Source organism: Mya arenaria, chromosome 5 (assembly GCF_026914265.1).
Source record: "Mya arenaria isolate MELC-2E11 chromosome 5, ASM2691426v1".
NCBI lineage: Eukaryota > Metazoa > Mollusca > Bivalvia > Myida > Myidae > Mya > Mya arenaria.
The window spans coordinates 7559116-7582290 of NC_069126.1; the positions used below are offsets into that span (position 1 = coordinate 7559116).

At 32.0% G+C, this 23175-nt stretch overlaps 1 protein-coding gene across 1 annotated transcript in view; it reads right to left on the reverse strand.

Moving 5' to 3' along the window:
* LOC128234418 (hemicentin-2-like) overlaps window positions 1–22264 on the reverse strand; it is a 36375-nt gene extending 14111 nt beyond the window's left edge. The window contains exons 1-4 of the mRNA XM_052948652.1: window positions 22126–22264; window positions 15381–15728; window positions 7521–7787; window positions 309–575 (exon numbers count right to left, since the gene is read on the reverse strand). Coding sequence (XP_052804612.1) covers window positions 309–575; window positions 7521–7787; window positions 15381–15728; window positions 22126–22171 — 928 coding nt within the window. The 5' untranslated portion in view covers window positions 22172–22264. The remainder of the gene's footprint in view (window positions 1–308; window positions 576–7520; window positions 7788–15380; window positions 15729–22125) is intronic.
* Window positions 22265–23175: the final 911 nt, after the last annotated feature.

Here is a 23175-nt window from a genome sequence, read left to right on the forward strand (position 1 = left end):
AACTATAATTTACAATAGTTTATGCTACATGCTTCATGTTTTCAAAAGTTTATCTCAATAACAAGACTCTTCTGACCGAAGTAGATGATTTATAGTATCGTGTACGCAATTGGGACAACTTGTTCATGATTATCAATACAAGTTTTACAATGATACTATCTTCCAAGATGGTCTATGGTTAATGTGCCAATTTTACTTAGTAACGTTAAAATATATATAGAAAACTTCCATTCCTGTACAGAGATGATATGTGAAACCTTGTCAAGAATGAAAAGTACTTCACACAGTATCGCTGTCAATCAACTTACATGTTACATAGACGCTTACGACTGGCCCAATCTTTGAAACACTTGAATCTGGGTTTCGTGCCGTACAGATATAAGATCCCGCCTCACTTCTCTCTATCTCACTGAGTATCAGTTTAGCTGTAGAGCTGATGTTAACCTCTGACCTCGACCACGTGTACGTACATGCTGGGTAACAAGTGGTAGAACACGTTATAGCCGCTAGGTTGTCTCTCTCTGTCACTGTGTAGTTCGCTGTAGAAGGTGACAGAGATACGCTGTCGGGACCGTCTGAAACATGATTAAAACCTTTTAATAGATATTTGTTTATACTCTCGTCCAGGGTTTAACCGGATATCGATTAAATTCGTTCAATACACAGGGAATATGGATTTTTTTAAAGTAAATCTTTTATTTGTGTTGTTAACCCAAAATGGTTTGAAAGCGAAAGTAGTCATTTCCTTTATTATATATATTTTTCGTGAGAGCTGCACAACGTTATATTACTAAAAGTTAACGTCATTGTTTATAAGCAATCTCTTTCTTTATTTTTTCTGTTAATTGGCAATCATTTTACATGCCATGTTTAGTCCTGTACAGCGGTTTGTGTTTATTTAATGCATGTTGGCGAATCACTTGTTTTACTAAAATGCAGCATTTCGTAAAAGTACATCTCAATCAAAGACCTAATCTGATAAGCGAAATGTTTATCAATATACCATTTTAATTATAAATCATATCTCTTACATTAAAGCTGCAATCTCACAGATATACCGTTTTTACAACTTTTTTTTGTCTTGGCAAAAAGCAATTTTTTGAGTAAATATTTGCAAACCAATGATAAAAGAATGCTGGCAAAGATCAGATCGCACATTTTCATATTTCCATTCGAAAATTTATGTTTTATGGATTAAAACGTTACTAACGGTTTAAGAAAAATGCATAAAACATCAATTTTTGAACTTAAATATAATAATCTGCAATCTAAGTTTTTGTCAGCAGTCTTATATAACTGGTTTCCATGCATTTTCGCAAAAATTGACTCGTTCCACAACAAAAATTTAAAAAAAAAGTTGACAAAACGTTTAATCTGTGAGAGTGCAGTTTTAAAATAATAAATTGTATTTTGCATTTCCTGTAAATCTAAATAGATAAAGCTTACAACATGAATTGCAAATGTTGACATGGTTTGCTAGCTGATCTCCTTAAAGTTTGAAGAAATGTATCTGTTTTCTCTTTTCCCAATGTTCTGATATTATTAAGTCAGTTTATGGCGATTAATAAGACTATATTAATAATGAACTGTCACTCAATGCAATTAACTTTTCTATTTTTTGACTGAATGGTATCTTTGTATGCATTAAAAGGTTTATCTGGTAAATAGAACCCATGTTTCTATGAAGGGATACTTTATTTATTCACTGTTTCTTTCTTATTCCTTCCACTAATTATGTTTCCTTAGGTATTTGTGGCCATTTCCCCTTTGTTTAAATGTTGAAATTTAAGCTTAGTATTCATTCTATTCCAAATGTTGTGTTTGCTACTAAGATGCGCAAATCAAGTGAATCGTTGTAGATATCAAATACATGCCCTTCTAGACAACATAATATTATTATAATCACACTAATTTGTCAAAAGCATTAAATAATTGTTGTTGGTGCAAATGCCATAACTATGATATAGTTTCTACAATATATTTTTGGCCCATTTTCTTAACATTTTACTGTTATACCGAGTAACGATGTCGAACTTAATCCAAGATTAATCGTACACAATGAACAATGTTTATCTATTCTGCATACACATATAAGAGGTATTCGCAAAAATAGAGTATAAAAAGAACAAATACCTTAATTTAGGCATTATTTTTTTTTACCAAATCTAAACCAGATAATAATACAACATATAATATCTTAGATTTGGAGAGGTTCCAGTAAAAGATAAAAAAAAATGTAACATGACATTCAAGTGGCGTTCTTACTTATGATGCACGATGTATAGACCGCCCCATTATACCGTTGACTTTTGAGATAAACTAATGTATATTTGGACAAAGTATCAGAACACGTGAGTAATATTATAATAGTCGGAGATGCAAATGTAGATCAATTAAATAATCACAACCATAAAGTTCGTGACATTTTATCGTTTAGATATAAGAAAGTATAGCAACGAAAATAACCAACAACACTCGCACTCAACACTTGACCATAATGCTATAACAGACAATATAACAGTATGAGAGTCCCGTGTCATACAAAATACGCATATGGAGATACAAAATAGGTGATTTTATTAAACTTAACAATCTATTAATAACAAATACCGATTGATCATTTATAAATGAAAAAGTGTCCATGAAGCAGGTAAATTGTTTACCTCAACAATTCTCATTTTGGCTTGATATTGTTTACTTACCGATCTTATAACAATCTGATCGAACGATAAACCGTGGTAAAACTCACAAATAGGAAAATCACGCGACACAGATAGACATCAGAAAGAGCATTAATTTCAAACAAATTGAGATTGATTGAGTCATAAATTCAATACCATGAACAAGCATTCTAAAGAAATATGTTATAACAATATTGAAACTTTCTTAAGCGAAACATGGTCAATAAATTCGACACGGTATTAGAAAACCGTAAACTGTTGATAAAGGATATCTGTAACAACTAAAGTTGATATATCATCATTTTAAAACAGTAATGTAACAATCGCACTATATAACTTATGTTACATCCATATATGTTAATGACTCAAGTAGTTCATTACTACTAAAAAAGGCTATTGTTAAAATGAATTTATCATTAACCACCAGGAAATCATTGACCGTTTGGACAATCTAGATATAATCAAATCAACAGGTCCGATCCAAATAAGCCAAAAAATTGTTCTCTGTATGCGTTTCAACCGTTGAATAAATACTGGCGTTTATCTAGAAATTTATCAACTTCCTCATGTAATGCCGTTATTCAAAAAGAGCAATAAGGAATTGCCTGTTAATTATAGACATCTTTTACGTATTAGTTGTTTCGAAAAATAATGGAACGAATATTTTTTTTCAAAAGGTTTATAATTATTTGCATTTTAAAAGTCTTCTTTACTCCATACAGTCCGGGTTTTTACCAAGTCACTCAAACGTTTATCAACTCATACAACATTTGACAAAAAGATTGTAAATGTTTTGTATTTTGCGATATTTCTGAAGCTTTTGATAGAGTCTAGCACAAAGGATTAATGTTTAAACTAAATGAAATTGGCAGAACGTATACAACTGTCAGCTCTGTCAAGAAATTACCTAGTTTCTAAACTGCATTAAGCATAATAATAATAATTCATACGTAGCTTTGTTTCTTAACAACATTATATATCATAATACGTAGCCTAGTGGCAAAATCACAGCATCCACCACTCTTTTTCATAGCCTAGGTTATAGTCACATACCGTTTATATACATAATGACTATATATCTATATATCAGTTACTTAAGGAATATTGATATAAGTAAATATTGTTTGTTCATTGCTATTTGCTTGTAGCTGAACATAATGCACACCCTATATTATTGTCTTTCCTTTTTTACCACCTGGTAAAAGTTTATATAAAAGAGTAAATTATTATTTATAGGCACTTAATGGGCCGAACACGCCATGGCCCCCTTAGTGTATCTCTTTGTACACATGCATAAAACGTGTGGTTTACATAAAACGTATATGCTATTTAAATGGTGGTATCGTTCCTACTATTGCTTAGCAATGCCATTTTATATGTGAACAAATTATGATACATAACCGCCTGCCTGACAAACAAAGTTTATCACATTTCTGTGATATTGACGAAAACGGGCCCTAACTTACACACAAATGCGGAAGTGAAGAAATAAATAAACGAAAAGTATCGGCTTGATAATTGAAATATTTCGACGAAAAAACTTCATAAGAATTTTTCATTCTTGAGATATACATTGAAATTCGTGGTTACTCCTTTTGTTTTAAATCGTTTGCAAGTGAAACAAACATCGTATTTATAAGTAAAATACATAAATTACCGCTATTCTTGCATTATATTACTGTTTAATTTTGAATGTGTGTATATGTAAAATTGATCATTATGCGATATTCTTAAGAATGCAATTAAAACCATTTAAATTTATAATGCTCGGTAAACTCCGTTATGCTTGTAAGTCATAAAACGCAATTGGTAATATTATTATAGGGATGCAAACAAATATTCGAATATTCGATCAAACATTTGTTATTCGAATGTCAAAATCGGTATTCAAATATTCGAAAAAATGTTGAATAAATAGAATTTAGGCCTTTTTCCTACAGCTCTGTTGTGGTGTATAAAGTTCGTTTATCTTGTTTTACAACGATTGGCTTATATTGCCAGAGGTGTGAATGTGATGACAATACAATATACATGCGTCATATGTCATTTAGGAACATATTATAGGATACTATAAAAAGTCCGCGTATTTTGACAGTAACTGGCTATTAGACGGGTGAAAAAAATTGCTTTGCCAATTAAGGATTTAAGGAATCAGCCTTAACACCAAAATGTTACCTTCGGTGTAAATTTAGCTGTGCAATTTTGTTCAAATCGCCGTGATGATATGAATGAGATGTGCTACAATGATTACATGTGACATGTGCTACAATGATGTAGTTGCATGTATGTGCTTTAAACTGTTTTCCATGTTTCGATACAATGGTCGTGCTTTGAAATGTAACAGCATAGTATAGCGTTTTAGGATATATTTTCTCTATTAATGTACAACAGAAGAGTCAAAATCCACATATGCTTTGATTTTATTAGTTTACTAGTTCCTGAGATGGTTGGGTCTTTCCATAGTTATAGTTAGTAGAGGTCAAACTCAAAACGAGATTACTCCTCCTACGGAAAGACCCTTCATTGGCGCATAACGCTATTTTACAGGAATATATCTAATTTCACATTGTTTACAAATATGAAAGCTGCGGAATTGAAAATATTCGGGTTTTTTGATGTTCAAAATGTATTTTTTTTCTTTCTCAAAATAGTGATTTCCAGAGGCTCATTTGGGGAAAATCAGGGTCCCATGAGCGTACTGGCTACGTCAAAGTAGGGTTTAAATACCCTGGCTATTACTTTAGCGAATACTAATAGTTTACTACAACTTATAAAAGACATATTTTGGTAATCGAATATTTGAGTATTCGATCGAAAGAATATTCGAATATCAATTTTGCCATTCGTTTGCATCCCTAGTAAAATAATAAAATATTTCTTAAAGGCTTTGCTGTTAATAATATGAACAACGTATTTGCACAAAAATCACGTTTGTTAGACAGGATTATGGACAGCAACTATGTGCAAATTAAAGGGCACGGACCGTCTTTCGGAGCCAGTAACACCGTGCTCTATGGACCATAACACGTGTTACTTTGCGCAAAACTCATGTCTGCAATACCTTAGTTGTCAGACAGGACCTTTGTATTTCGTTATTCCAAGCTCAAATGTCACATTTAAATATGTGTTCATTCGGTTTTTACATATTTAAAAGCAATATGTTTTCAACAGAATAAATCCATCTGTTCGGATTCCGGGATAACGGCCTGCTAATACTTCCTAGTTGATGACGCTGAGACGATGAAACAGGGTGGAGGCAGCATCCATGCACCAGACGCTATTTAAGCGCTGGTGGACCACGCACTGCCAGAGTTAAGACACGGGGAACGATCCAGTACACTTCACTCAAATATTTGTGGTAACTCGGTTTATGTATATAACTTAACGAAAACAAAGCGTATGCTTTGTGAAAGTTAACTGCAATGACATATTAGTTAACACCACAAGCGATTTTGAATTACTTGATATTCAATGTTATTTTTTTTATATTTTACAAACCTTATTTGAATATGGGTATAAATCTATTGACGATTTTTTAGGTTATAAATCAAATGACATATCCGTTAAAAATGTTATTGATTAACTGGTTGTTTTAATAAAGTCAAATAATCATTAGGTCGAAAAAAGAATCGCTTTGTCTTCGCCTACTTTTGATGAAGGACCATTGTGGGCCAGGAGTTCGATTAAGGCACTCTTGTTATACACTTTGCATTTGTACCGTTAATTTTACGATATGGTTAATATTAGTAGACATTTATTAACAACATAGCAAGTTTTGCCAAAAAGGGTTACTCAATGAGGATGTAAAGCAGAGTTCACAAAACATGATATGAATGCATTATTGCAAATCGGATAACATGTTTATTTTAATTGCATGTTCGTTTTTATGTGTACTTTACTTTTATAAACCTATAGTATAACAATATAAAGATTATTAAATGAATTCTACACAAATACAAAGTTTTACTTATTAATTAATTTTATAATATAGCTGATCTTTATAAATTAGACATTATTCACTTAAATTTAAATTCTTGTTGCCATGGTAACATATATATTATATTAATGTTTAAACATTTTTGAGTCAAAGCATCTATTGTCACCCGTCAGTGATATTTAAGTAAGCTATATCTTATTGATATGACAGTAAACTGCTAAACTTAGTGTGTATTTATCTATCGAAACTAATCATATATCATGGCATGGTGATGTTTTAAATGAAACTGATCATATATGATGGCATGGTGATGTTTCAAATATTGAATTTAGATTTCAAATATCTTTTGAATTCTATTGGATCTTTTTTAAATATCTACAAATATTTTATTTTGCATTTATGCGAAAAATCATTAATGCTATGTGAATCGTTTTGTCAGACAATGGTCAATCATGTCAATATCATATTGCAAAAAAAATAGTTATATTTGAATATGTAAATTTAAATAATAAATAAAGATTTTAAATAAAATGTCAACAGTTCTTTAATATATACCTCTTTTTATAACGCTTCTTGTACAATATGATTGATATTTATGTGGTTTAAATGCGTAAGCCGTTTAAAACAATAAGTAACTATTCATCTGAAACAACAACACAGTAATATATCTCAAAGCCGCTTAATTTCTAAATTAATGTAAATGAGAAAAACGTCCCAATGGGCATTTAAACCTATTCAACTACGCAGAAGGAATAAAAAAATGATTTCATAGCATTTCACAAAGACAAAGCTTGAGTTTGAAAAAAAACCTACAACTGCATAAAATCATACACGTTTTTACTACGATTAGCTCAAATCTTTGCTAAACAGTACTTATACAATAAATAATATAACATTTTTACATCTGACAGTGACGTTCACAATTTGTCCACTCTTAGAGACATTTGACCCTGGGTTCCTTGCCATACAGACGTACGAACCGGCCTCCATTCTCTCCACCTCACCGAGGTCCAGTGTTGCTGCATAACTAACCGTCGATCCTGATCTGGACCACGTGTACGCACAGGGCGGGTTACATGTGGCAGAACATGTTATAGTTCCCAGGGTATCTCCTTCTGTCACCGTGTAGGATGAGGTTGATGGGTGCAAATACACGTTGTCTGGACCGTCTGGAATATTCATGATTGTGACTATTAAAGAACAATGCGTTGGATTATGTCAGAACTTATAAAATTAGGAAGAATAGGTTACAGCTCCAATTTGCCTCCTTCTGTGACGGGTGACATCTAGGTGTAGGATGAGAGAGACATATCGTCTGTTCCATCTTGCAAATTGGTAGAAATTATTAGTACTGATCATTGCTATTGTGTATGTATAAGGCGTTCTATATTGTAATGTATTGTAGCTAGTTCGCTGTAATTTCAGAAAATAATCATTCGAGTGAGATAAATTGTGTTGATTCAATTTGAATAAAACACTAAGTGAGCACATGGTTAATAGATCAGCGATCATTTGGTAATTGGAATATAAGTACTGATTAATGTTTTATTTCTTACTAATAAAATATTGGTCTAATTTCATCTGTTAATATCTGATTACTTTTAGCCATTAACGTTTTGAAGCAGCACATCTATAACCAGTAATGCAAAATGCAAAACATATACTGTCTGAAATAAGCCAAATTAAACATAAGTAAAACAGAGAAAAATATCACAATTGTGGCAATTTCATCTAGTTACCAAAACATAAGTATCAAGAAAACGTCTAAATTGCATTTCATACAGGGTGATGTAACTTGTAGCTTGAGCAAAAGTCGCAATTTTTGAGAAATAAGAGCATATCTATAACTAGAGTTCAAAAAGTTATATCACATTCATGCACATTCTTGGTGTATTGTTTCTTATTTCAGGGCAAATGACTAGTTTTAACATCTTAAATGTATCCGGCTTGGTAGTGTAAACTCTATCTTTCAAATATAACAATACAAAAATATCCAACGATTTAAGGTAGCGGTGGCCAAATTATGTCTGAGCTAAATGAGATGAACTTTTCACCGAATGTGTTTCGCAGCATGCGGTATCTGGTGAAGCCCCGTCTTGCTGAAACCAAATTTCATTAATGCCAATGCCTTTTCTACGCAGCGCAGGAAGGAACTTGTTTTAAAAATAATGTCAAATACCGACCACTATTTACTGTTTGTGCCTCATCGTTTGAAGACAAATGGTCCGATCACTTCTGTTGAGCTTTGTGCCAATACCGTCATTTTTTTGTCATGAAGTGCGGTTCACAGATAAAGGGCATGTTTCTCTTTCCCTTATACTCGACAATTATTCTTCATCTGAAACTCATATCTTTTCAACTGCGAAATAATGAAAAATAGTCCAATTAACAAATTCTGATCTGAAGTTTGTTTCTTCCAAAAAAGTATTATAGACAATGAATATGATAACAATTTTAAGTCGTAACGTTATGTTCTTTAAGCATTTCCATAACTAGAGGATTTTTTAATGTCCCCACGAATTTCCCTCTCTGACTTAAGCGGAGTTTCCTTAATCATTTGCTGAACCTCAGCAAAGTTCTCTTCACTCCGGCGTGTTTTTGGTGTTCCATTGTTGTTGTGACGGCAGTCCTCAACTAACCCAGTCTGATGAATTTATTTCACAAGGCGTTGTATTTGAAGAATAGTAAGTTTCCTATCTTCTGGGCAGATTTATGCTTAAACGGGGCAATATCGAATGAACAACATGACGAAAACAACATGATGACGTCATATTGAAGCCAGCGTTTTCGCGTACTACTTAATGTATTGACAATTTATAAATCTTCCGATTATTATAACATTTTTTTTAGCATATCTGGTAGCTTTTCGCAAGTTTATAAGAAATCAAAGAAGTAACATATTTTACAGATCTCTCTATATATACAAATGTAGAGTTTTAACAGAACAACTGCATGAAATCCTTAAACGTTTTCAACGCCTAGACAGAATATTGGCTAAACAGTAAACATATAACAACATCATATAACATTCTTACATCTGACAGTGACGTTTACAACTTGTCCACTAATACAGACAATTTCCCATTCTAACCAACATTCCTGACGTTTCGTTTGTGAATTTCTTTCGGAGAAACATGCGACACAATATTTTTCAGAACATGTCATTTTATGCAAAGTCAAGGATCATAACTCTTGAACGACAGAGTCAAATGTCACATAAATTAAAGGTGACAAGTGTTCCATGCCGGCCAACATTGCTATGAAGCCATATATATTTTATTGCAACACCGTCGTTTTGATTTTTCAGTACATTTTTACTTATATAAGGTCCGTAACTATTGTAAGACAAAGTGTTATATAAAATGGCAGATGCTATCACGTGTAAACCACCCTATTTTTAAAGTTTCTAATGTTAGTATATATTGTTGAGCTAAATACGGTACATGAAATGTGACGGAACGTTGAGGGTCTGGACAAAATAGGACGTGCTCAAATTATCTATTCCCCCAGTTATATCTATCTGTGTTTGCCATTATCTCACCTGACGAAGTTAGTAAAAAATAACCTATAATTTATACGTAAAGAATGCTTTAATCCCGTAGAGGCAGCGCCAATTTTTATATAAATTAGTACAACAAACTACTTTAAACCATACTTTTCAGGAATACTGTTTTAAGTAAAGATATCAAACAGAGCTTGATAAAATAGACTATTTCGACAAACATGTTCATAATGTAAGGGATGCAAAGTATACGTACATCGATATGGCAAGGTTAATTAACTCGATTAACCTGAGGTTTGTGTCTAATTAACGATTTTAACGTTTCCAAAATCATGATTTTTAAAAAAAAACAAATTGCCTGTCGTACAGATGAGTCAATTAACGTTTGGTTTTCGCCCAAGAAGACAATAAAGTACGTTATTTTAATGTGTCCACAATAACATTTCAAGTCGGTAAACGTAAATGGTTGGCGGACACGAACTATTATCATAAGAGAAAAATATGCGAATGTACATAAGCCCATAAGGTATTTTTAAAAATCTATTATGTACTCAAATTTTGAAATTCATTTTAAAAATGAAAAAAAACATTTTCGAATAATTTATTTATATATATATATATAATATATATTTATATAATTTAAAGATATTAAAATAAAAGAAATGTAAAGAAAGGAAAATGGTTTCCAAGCGACCCACGTCCTCTGGTGTATTTACCTGTTGGCATTGCAGACGGGTTGTAACTATTAGGCAAATTGTAATTTGTCAAGCTGAAGGTATTACCCAACAAAATTGACCTAGTTGGCACAGTTTCAAAGCTGAATTATCTTTGGATAAACATGGTAAAATAAAAACTTGGATATTAATTTATAGTTTTCTCACTGGCAAATTTATTATGCACCAATTCAATAACTGTGCTAGAACCGCACCAGGACCTACATAGAGTCTATAGGCACTATCTAATTTAGTTGACTTTCTGAGTTCGAGCATCACATTTATCCAATACTGAGATATCGCATGAATTTTATATGGTTATTTTTTGTTACGAGGATATGAATATGTGTTGTTCCTTTAGTTTGAAACATACGGTATGCGTGGTTCGGGGCACACCACAGGATCATTTGTAAATATGCATTCCATTTTAACCAAAAGCCATCCCATATGTCTGTAGATATTAATAAAAAGAGTTAACTTACTTTGGTAAATGAGTCAAGTAAAATTTAACATTAGAAATAGAAGTTCCCAAAACATTACCTCTATGCATTCTGTTATGTTTTTTTACGATGTTTAATGGAGCTTTATAACAAATAAGAGATAAAAAGGTTACACACAGCAAATATAGAAAATAGAATTAAAAACCTAGCATATTTATAAAATGTTCTTGTACACAGTTAAAAGCTAAATACTACATTTTGTATTTATAATTAACATATTATACATGACCAGTTAATATTTTCATTTTCTTTAATACATGAGTTTTTGTGAATATTCCAACCAAATTTTAAGCTACCTTTAAGTCCAACAAAAGATGGGCTTATTTTTTTTTCCTTTTACAAAGATATATATATTTCTTGATTTCGTATTTAAATATATTGTATATAGTAGAACTTTCACCAGTGGATCCCAACATAAAAGTCAGACAGTCCATTGTGAAAGGTTCATTTCCAGTAAATAAAACATGTTTTACACAGTTTAATAAGGTTTGAACAACATTACAATTTTAAAATAAATGCACCAAAGTTTCCTCCTCTGTCAAACATAATATACATAATCTGTCATTCACAATATTCATTTTAAACAGTAATGAGTTAATAGCATAAATACTATGCATAATTCTTGTTTGGTACCATTGGATATAAGTATCCCTAGTTATCCCAAAACACATTCCATAAATCTTTTTCCAGTCAACATGCTGGAATAAATTGTTCCATTTAGCTTGACAAGTTGGAATCTCATTATTTTCTTTAAGTAAATTGTAGACCTTTTTACTTCCATTGCTTTCAAGCAAAATATTCTTAACATGACATGGTTGAGTTTTGAGTTCTATCATTTTCATTTAGAGTAACATTACACTTTTAATGTAGTTCCTAACAACACTTATTACACCTTCATAAAATAGAAAATTTATATTAGTCCCTGTACAATTATCCATGGTTCTCTTTGCCATAAATCTAACTGTTTCATAAGCAATGTCTCTAATATAACGTATTCCTCTATGAAAAAAAAGACTTCTGTCAAAGAAACCTTTATTGCCAATCTTCATATTATGGTTATAAAACAATGGTGTATCAAGTATATCTTCAACTGTATCAGTTGATAACTTATCAACATCACTACAAAATACTCTTATTACATCAATCCAAAAAATTGTTTTGTTTTAATTTCTGGATTAAACATTCAGCAAACAGTTTGGCAAAATTAAGCACTTTACACACATCAAACAAGGCGGTTACCAATATATAGCATTTTCCTTGAATATTAAAAACATTTCTTATCCAAGAGTGTTTCAAACCATTACAATATGCTATAAAATCTATCATTTTAGACACCCCAGCTTTATAGTCTTTTATTAACACCGAACTTTTAATATTATGGGGTCCTACCAAAACAAAATCGTAGAAAAAGATTTTAATATTTTATTGACCACACATGATCTATGGTTTGGTAATGACATAAATAGTTGTGTAAAAAGGGGAAGTAACAATGACTTGACCACAGTAATCTTTCCAACTGGAGCTAACTTTCATCTTTTCTAGTAACTTATACATTTCGTCGCATTTTCAATTTTGCCAATAAAATTCAATTCTATTATTTTACTTAGATCTACATCAAACATCAAACCTAATAATTAAAATTGTGTAGTTCTCGATGCTAATTTATACTTTGTCTTAATCGACCTTGTGCTATATTTTAGGGAACCTATCCATATTAAATGAGTCTTATCAAAGTTATTGTTCAGACCTGAATATATAGAAAATATATGTTACAGGTCTAAGGCATTTAATGATAAATCTGATCCATCTAGCATCAAATAAGTGTCACCTACAAAATAAAAATATATGGGTTTATCGGGTCGCCTTGTCTACTGCACAGTTTAATAAAACTAGAATCCAATGTGTCACACGCCTTTTTAAAATATATCATCATAAACAAGCCAGGTATGTTATATCTTTAGTATAATTCGTACAGTAATCTAGTATTTTCACCAATATTTCTTCCTTTTATAAAATCTGTTTGATCCTTTGCAACTAAAAAACCTGTTAGCAATAGAACCAGACGCAATTTTTTAATACCCAGCTTCTGTGTCACAGACAAGGAGCTATTTTTAAAAGCAAAGTCTATAGCTCTAACCACAAAAATATCCAATTTGAGGCCAAAAAGTTTAAAAAAAAATTGCGGTTAAGCCATCCGAGTCAGGACTTTTGTCATTTTTCATATTTTTTAATATAAATGAGGCTTCCTTCAACGTTATAGGGCCTTCTAAGGTATGGGCCCGTTCAACTGTAAGTTTTGGTACAGAAAAATCCTTCAAATCATTTTCAATATTATAGTCAACTTCTAATGTTCACTTAGTGTACTATTTTGCATAAAATAAAGATGCCTATTTTAAAATATCAGTTTGATCATATTACATAACATCCATATAAGGAAGAATAAATAAATGGAATGCATTTACTGATGGAGCAATTTTTTTGAAGCCCACAGAAAATTTGTTGGCTTTCACCATCATCAATAAATTGAGCTCTTGATCTTATAACATGACCTCGTATTTTCTCTGCTCTTAAAGCATTTAATTCATTATGCAAGTTTTCTAATCTGTCTTTCTTTCATCACTAAAATTTATTTCTAAAATATATTTTTCTTTTAAAATATTTGTTTCTCCAGACCTTTATAACTTAGCCTTATAACTCGATTAAGAAATAGTTTTACCCCTAATTTCCATTAACAATGTTTCTTAACATTGCTGATCATTGATCGTAAATTGAATTTCATTGTTTCTTATTTCTGACAATTTATTCATACACAATACAGGTAAAAAGTATTGTTGCTTTTTTCATTAATCTTTTGATTTATACAATTCAAGTATTCCATATCACATAAAAGAGAATTATTAAATGTTCAGAGGCCTTTATCGTGCTTAACATCTTCCAGTGTTAAATCAATGCTAACAATATAATGATCAGATCTATATCTAACATTTATATTACAATTTCTAATATTTGGCAATAGTGTATCAGAGATAATAACATAATCCAGTCTAGCTTCCTGTAAAGGACTAGGTCGTCTCAATGTAAACTGTTTTATATCTCCATTCAGTGCTCTAAAACAATCAGTAAGATTTCTATCAGAAATAAAAGTCTGCGATGTCTGCCGTGCATGATTGATATTTTCATAAGTTTTATAATAAACATACTTCAACTGAACATCAAGTACTATGTAAAAGTCTACACAACATTTTAATTATTTCTGTAGATGTTGTGCGTCAATCATATCAGATGTGACCGGGATTCGAGTCTATATATATCTGCTCAAAACATAAGAAACCTCATACTCTTACGACTTAACTACAGGTGAATATAATTCGATAAATTCAACCATCGTCTTACTGGTCGCCAAAGTGCACAAATCGCACAAAAAGTGATATCATCGCCGTCATCACCGTGTAAACAATGCATTCATAGAATGGATTGATGCAAAAGGTCAGGATCAGGTTAGTATTTTCGGACAGATGGAAGGAACCTACAAGAACACTTCGCTGTTGAAAAATATGACTTACAGTTGATAAGCAAAAGAAAACCTGGAACCTTCCAAAGACAGACTTAAACGTACTATTCAAAACAAAATATGTTCGGGAAAGTAAACAAATCGTTTGACAGTCGTCGTAAATGATGCTGTTACATTGGATTTGATTGGCCTAAAAACTGGATTGAAATTTATAGCATATCCACATATATAATACAATATTCATTGTTTTATTTTTCTTGCCTCAACTTGACATAGTTTCTGGAAACCGAACAATAAAATGGTTACATTTTCTTATGAGCAGGCACGATGATCATGGATACAGAGACGAAAATAGTGGATGTATGTAAATTGTTACATGTTTTATTTGTGCATGCAATATGTAATTCAATGCTTTCAAATATGTGTTCAAAGGACGGATCCTACAGTCCGAATTCATTTAATATATAAGAAACAATGTTTTGTGTTGGTGTAAATTACTAAAAGCATCAACTATTGAGTGAAATAAAATATTGTACCTTGTACTTCTAGCTGTATAGGCTCGCTCTTCGTTGATTCATTGCCCAATATCTGATTACACTTCCAATATACCCGGTCATCAGCATTCTGAACGTTGTATATAGTCAGATTTAACACATTGTTACCCTGACATTGAATTCCATAAATTATTGTTGATGCATAAAAGTTGACACACCCGTCCTGGCCAATCGCACTATAACAAGAGTATTCAGTTGCTTGACTCTTACACCACTGGTAATTAATAGTTGTCACGTTGCTTTCATAGGAACATGTAAGAGTCAGGTTACTCCCTTGTACAACTGAAACCACACCGGACGGTGTAATAACAGGCTTGGTATGCGCCGACGCTGAAATGTAAGGACTTATTATCAATCAAGAGTTCATCATCTGGTTTAAAAGGTTGTATTACAATGGTCGTTCTGGTTATCAGTTGGTTTGACAATATGATTGTAATAAGCAGGCTTAAATCCAATATAACTACGAAGAATATGTCAATCGATATAATGAAGAGGATGATGATGATGATGATAATGATGATTAAAATGATGATGTATATGGTAGCGTGTAACCTTATCAAAAATGGACTCAAGCTTTGTGAAACTTGCGTTCTTTCTAATGGTACACTGTATTCATCAGTATATATAGTGTTAGCAACCGGATGCAAATACAGGTTGTTTGCACAATCAATTATGACGTGGAACCGCTCTTTCTGACTCTCTAACATTTTCCGGTCCTGAGCATACAATGGCAACTTGTATTTGAGTTGGTCATGTTTAAGATATATATCAGTACTGTGCAAACATACACAGATCTAGAATATGTTTTTGTTTTATTTAAGTGAACATTTGCCTTTGAATGGCCATCCGAATCCGAAGCATCCTTATGTTATAAGATCATGTGACCAAATATGAACTAATTATATGGTGTCCCCAATTGCGTCTTGTAATTATGTACCAGTAAGACCCTACTATAAACTGTGGTATTATTCCAAAATCAGACTTACTTTGCGACAAAGAGACAAATGCATGTTGGGCAGTGGTAACAACATGAAAACAATGTGCTATTTAATAGTAACGTCGACTTTTCTGTTTATGATAATAACACATCCCATTCAAAATGGAACTGGATTTTTTCAAAAGCTTGTTAAATACATTTTTGATAAACTTAATCAAATACCTTCTTTTTATAATGCATTATGATACTGAAGGGCTCACTGATAATGAGAAAGCGAATCTTTTACATGAATTTGTGTGTCAAGTTCATAATTGTTCTACTCTTATCATTTTCTACAAAACATCATTTCGAATCCGAAAAATGGTATAACGAAATGTTATTAAAAATTAACAAGACGAGAACTGTATGCTTTTTAACACAGGAAAACGAAGCAACTGGCACAAATGGTACAAGTATCATTTTGATAATTATACTTCAAAAAGCAATCCGTGTTTCACTTAAGAGTAAGGTAACAGGTCTTATATATAATTAAGCGTCGAGTAAAAATAAATCGCTATTAATGTGGCATTTGTAAAAAAAATAACAAAACATAGCGCTGGGGGAGGGGTTAGGTGTCAGTCGTGGTGCTTGGGTGGGGAGGTATTCATTACACTGGGGTCTTGTTTTTTAGTTTGTTGATTGCATAGAGTGTTTTGTTTTTACAAATAAGTGGCCAAATATTCAGATTTATTGTATTAAAGTTGAACAAGGCATACCACATTTCAGTTAAAAAACAATTACAAAAAAATACAATTACATTTAATAGTGTTTACACACCACTTGGACGTTCCAGATATCTTTTTTATTAACGGTGTTAAAATAGTTAGCAGTGTAGGTCAGTGAATACAGAAATATGTAATTGTTGTTCCTTGCTTTCGCGAAAAGCAAAACGTGTTGGGCTATAACGTAAAGTAAATATTTTTACTGGAAAATCAATGTCGAACATCAATATGTAATTTATTAATAAACAGACTTTCACCGTTCGTTCGTAGCACCAGACATTGACTTATAAGTTGACGCGAAAACTTATGGGACCTTGTGACTTATATCAAAATGAAATACCATTAATAGACGAACCTATATATTGTATATGGCAATTAAAACTCCCATGGCACACGCACAGTGAGAAGCAAGTGTTACCTTTGCACAACTAATTAGTACAAACGGTGATATGTCATTAGTGTTCGATATATGACATCAAATGACCCTCTGTATTCTACGAAATACTCACATATGATTCCATCATGCTAATTGATGCAATGTGCTAGTCAATGGGTGTCGGATCAGCTTGGATTTTTTCCTGTACGATTCGGATGACCTTTTTACTCTACGCGATATCCAAAATGTGACGTCACAAATCATTTGGTATGGACACACTGATGCATGTATTTGGAAACTTGCCTATGTTATTCTCGTAATTAAGATAGGAAACGCAATAAAGACCAATTACTTTGATAAATTGTCTGTGTAAATCAAGGTCATGCCCAGAAAATGTTAATTTGAAAACACATAATCATGAACGTAGCAACTCCCTCATATTCTCAGAGCTGCACGGCTTTTGTCTTGACTTAGTCACTCCTTCATTGACCGATGATAGATATAAACCATCAGATTTGTTAGGCAATTGATAAAGGGCAATCCACTGGTAGTTTGTGGTATTACTTGGGTCGTTAACCGAGGATTGCCAGGATTCAGACCAAACAAATAATAAAATAATAATATTTCGACAAATCCACCCATTATGTTTTGCATTGAAATCGCAAGCTATTTATTTAGGCCTATATTGGTTAACACATTACCTTGGCAATCGTTCTCAATAGGCATTGATATATTTGTTATTTTCAGGCGCTAAAAAACCTGGAAAGACTCATATTAAGGCCGCAAGTATTTGTAGTTTGTTTTGATAACCCAGAAACCGTCATATTGATGACAGCATACGTGCTAATTTGTAAAAACATACTATATACCGAGTGTATACAGTGCTCGCTAATGGCAAATTAGATATTTGATTTACAGTGTTTAATTAACCTTAATATGTTTGACTTCGAACACTTCATCAACCAAATTGTCTTAAATAAGCTTTATATTCACATTTCGGCAAAAAGAAATCACTCAGTGCAATCTTAGACAGAAAAAAATGTTTACACATAAGATGCTTCTTGTTTAGCCGAAATGTGTAAAATTGTTTTCATAAGTCCTTCCCATAGTAAGTTCTCGATTACGTTCCAATATATGTAATCTAATATAAATATATAGGTCGTTATGTCAAATATTGAATACACCTTGTTTACGTAAAAAATACAGCTTTCACATAACTATTTTCTAAATGAGGGTTAAATCAAATTGTAGAAAACAACGACATTAGGAGGAAAAATTTGTTAAAGCAATAATGTTATTTTCATCTAATGTAAAACTTAATTATAGGCATCATGGCCAAGTATAAATCAATTCTACGTACGTGTAATTACAGTTTAAAATATTCAACATGTGTTTTTTTTCTAATCAGATCCTAGCGAAATTCAGAGTGCGTGTTTTAATAAAATGCACATCAGTTTCGAAAATAGTGCACCTCGGGTACAAAAATAGGTTAATAGTTTTGTTTTTGAAAATATGTTCTCACCCCAAATTCCTGTGCATACATCTTAGTTAGATGAAATCTGTAAGGTGCACTTTGGATCCTTATGAAACTTTAGAATATTACTCTTGGTACAATATTTAAAAAATCGAAAATATGTCATGTCCTGGATTAAACACTAGGTTACATTATCATAAAACAACTTGTCAAAACAAAAGATGCTACTTTTACCATTCGATCTTTGCAAAAGCTAAAACGAATTATTATACTGCTGAGTTTTCATTTAAGGTGGAATATTGGTCATCTTGGTTCCAAAAAATAAGTCAACAGGTATACCTGAAAAAACTGTTTACGCAATTAAGGCACTTTTAACAATCGATTACCGCAAATCTGGGTGAATAAAGTAATGAAATCGTGGTTTGTTTTTAATATGGGTAATCTTGAAACAAAAAGTAGGTAACTAATTGAAATCAGTAGAAATGAACTTGATACAATTTAATAGTTGCAATATAACAATGAATGACTTTCAAGTTAAAATAATTTGAAGTAAAACAAAAGCACTAGGCCTAAACATGTTAACGTAATTTAAACTACGTTTTTAATCGATCCACGCAAATTATGTGAACCATATCTCGTAAATGGTAGAAGATAGTAATATAGTTGTAGGTTCATACAAACTCACATATACCATCCATATCCGACTCCGCCTTTTAATTTGTCATTCAACGCCACATTTTTTAATAACCGCGAATGTTAAATAATTGAGATGTCAAGACCAATTAAACACCTTAATGATTAGAGTCACATTTCATCTTCAATATCATATTTAACTGTTTAAAATTGTGAAAGGTCGTATCTGGACTTTTGCGAAAATCATGCAGACATTGTGTTGCACGTAACGAAATGGTAAGGACGTGCACAACACAATATGACGCTGATGATAACACTACCTTCTATCGTCGAATTTTGTTGGAAAAGGTGATGTTTGTTGGTCGTTTGAGTAGGTTTACCGACATTGAAACATCAAAACCCTAAAAACGACATCTGACGCTGATGATTTTAAAACTTCCTTCAATCGTTAAACATTGGTTTGTTTTGTTCTCAAATGTGTGAATTGCCTGTACACTCTCAATACACTAACACATTATATCAAGGATGTATATATATATGAGTGTTGTTGTCTTATAACACTAAATTATACAAAAACTTACCGTGATTCAAAACAAGGTATATCTGGGTAAAGGTATTTAATCCCAAATTACTAGATGCGGTCAGGATGCGGTAACGGATGCCCTCTTTATATTCAGAATGCTACTTCAGATTGATATTTTGTTTATGTCTAATAATCTGTAGTTAATTTTCTTTCAATTTAGTACAATACCTAACATTTCATAAATATCTGAGATTGAAAACTAAATTGATAGAACTTAAACTTGCTATCTGTCGGCCTGAGGCAACATGAATTCCTTGAGAGAACAAACAGTGCAAAACTGTGAATGAATGTTCGTAGAAGCAACGCGAAAAACTTTTCTCTTTGTTTAAATCAATTTGATTTGAACTGAATTTTAAAGAATGTATGATTGTCATATACGTTAAACTCTAGAAATGTTTTTTTTTTTCGATCTGAATTGTTGTCTGTTTGACTTGAATGTATAGGGAAATTAATTGGAGAGTGTTCAACCTTAAGTCTGAATCGATTAAATGTCTATCTATTAGTTAGTGAGAAATTTATGCTTCGTCCTTATTTTAACAAACCATTTTTCGATCACTCATTTGTTCAAACAAGACGTACCCTCTTTAAGAAATATGTTCATTCATAGTGTTCAAATCTTTATTTTTATCGAATGTGAAGGCAGTATTTTTCAAATATGTTGTTATCGTTTAGGTAATGCAGAACTTGGCCGTTATTGATTTACTCATATGAATCAGTAGACTACAAAAAGCTGGGTCAATAAAAATTTTAATCTCAAACACTAAAGTCGTTTTTATATAACATAACCTTACTTTTATTAAGCTTTAAATGTTACACATCCGTAACCAACAAATACAATTTAAAATCTGCGTAAAGGTTAAACAGCGAGTAAAATAGCGTCTTGGCAGTGTAAAAGCAAGTAGATAGTTTATCAGGATGTTTAATATATGATTATTTATGACTAATCGTTTATGTAAAGTTTTCCCCCATGTATGTTCCTTTTCAAATAAAACTAACAACTCTTTTTAAGCCAGGGATATTGCGGTATGATTTTAGCAAAAGCCAATTATTTAATAGGTGCAAGCTCTTGTCGAAAATCCAAATGAAAAACTAAATTAAACAAAGGACCTGATTTAAACAACACTTTGACGTCTATAAAAGTACCTATTTTCACTTTTACTTTTAAACATATAATATCTGTTGAGACTCATACTTATATATATGTCATTATAAAACAAGATAAAAGGTATTTCAAAAGAGCTGGAACATTTAACGTTTTAATTTAAAAACTTACCTGATTCCTATTTTGTTTTTACGTTTTCCTAAACGTTATCGTTCATGTCAAAAACTTCCATTTTGCAGAGTACACACCACTTTTATATCAATTAGCCTATACTTAAACATTTTATATAATGGTATAGGATGTAAAAATTGCTGTTGAGACTCGAACTAATTTCAAATTGTAATATACAACAAGAAAGAGCTATTGCACCAATGTTGGGCACATTTAACATTTGACATTTTAGATACTTCTATATCCTGTCAAGCTTTATAATAATGCTTCATGTATTTCTTCACCAGAAACAATTGGCCTTTTATAAGAAAAATATTTTTCTTAGGTAAAAACTAATCAAGGGTGCAAATTGTCATCATGGGTATCATGAATTCGTCTCCGTAAGCAAATTTACCCAAGGAAATATCTGGCGTACAAACATATCATTTGTCAGTTAATGTATATACATGGACGTTTAATATGTCTGCATACATATTGAATTGTAGCCCAGTTATGCCATACCGGACCATGAGAAAATGGGTAAAAAAGAAATATTAACCAATAAAAATGGTCTTATTAGGACAATACATTTTGACCTTGACTTTCAACAATTCAGAGCACAATCATTTTCTTAAGGTTAACATTTAAATGCATAAACTATTCGTCATTACATTTATGCGCAGATGACAAAACATGTAACAGTTTACTTACCATAACATACTGCCAGAAGGAAACTTAATACATCCAACAGCCACATAGTTATATGGAAAAACTAACACTCAGGAAGTTTAGTAATACATTTGTTTATAAATCGAAAGTACTTCTCGATAACTAGTCCTCAACAATAGAAAGCTAGCGATTATGATCGTCGCCTGCACTTATTGCATAAGATTAAGTGCCTGCCTTAAACAAAGATTACTTAATGTTAACATGTGCATCCTGTATATACAGAACCACCACAAGAGTAACGATTTAGAAATCCGTATTAATGATATTTATATGTAAAACTAAGCATTGACAAATAACTTAACATGCATAATCTTGCATCAAGCGGAAAACATCACGGGAATCATGATACGTACATGTACATACAGCGGTAGAAAATGATACAGTTTCCTTTTTTATAGTGACAATAATAACAAAGAGAACTTTTAAAGGGAAAGTGCTGGATGGGAACTCTCTGAATCCGCTTGCGTGTATGATTTAACTATCAGTGGGAAAGCTTACAGCTCCGAACAGCTGTTTGTTTGTTTTGCTCGTTGCCCATCAAGTTGAAAGGAGCATTACCCCAGGAGCATTACCTTGTTTGTTACCCTAGAGCGTTGCCCTGCATGCTTCCATGGCTATTACTCTGAGAAATTAGTTCTTGGTTCAATGCAAGCTTTTTTTTTATCAAACTTCACTGATATGCTCAAAATAAACTTTTTTGCTAAGGCTAAACCTTGAATATTATTCAGTAGTATGGGTTAATTATAATGAATATGAAAATGAAACATTCTAAAAACTTCAAAATGAGGCAACAGAAATAGCGACGGGTCTAACTCGTTTTGCACCGATTGAAAAGTTGATTACATATGTTTGGTTGGCTGTCCTGATAGAAGAAGAATGCAAACACATATTCATCCTAGTAAATAAATTTAATTATGGAGAACTTCCACCGTACTTATTACAGCTTTATCCGTTGACAGCCAATGCGTCGAACACTTAAAATCAACGATACTGTAAACATTTCGACACACCTAATAAAGTTCAGAAACATAC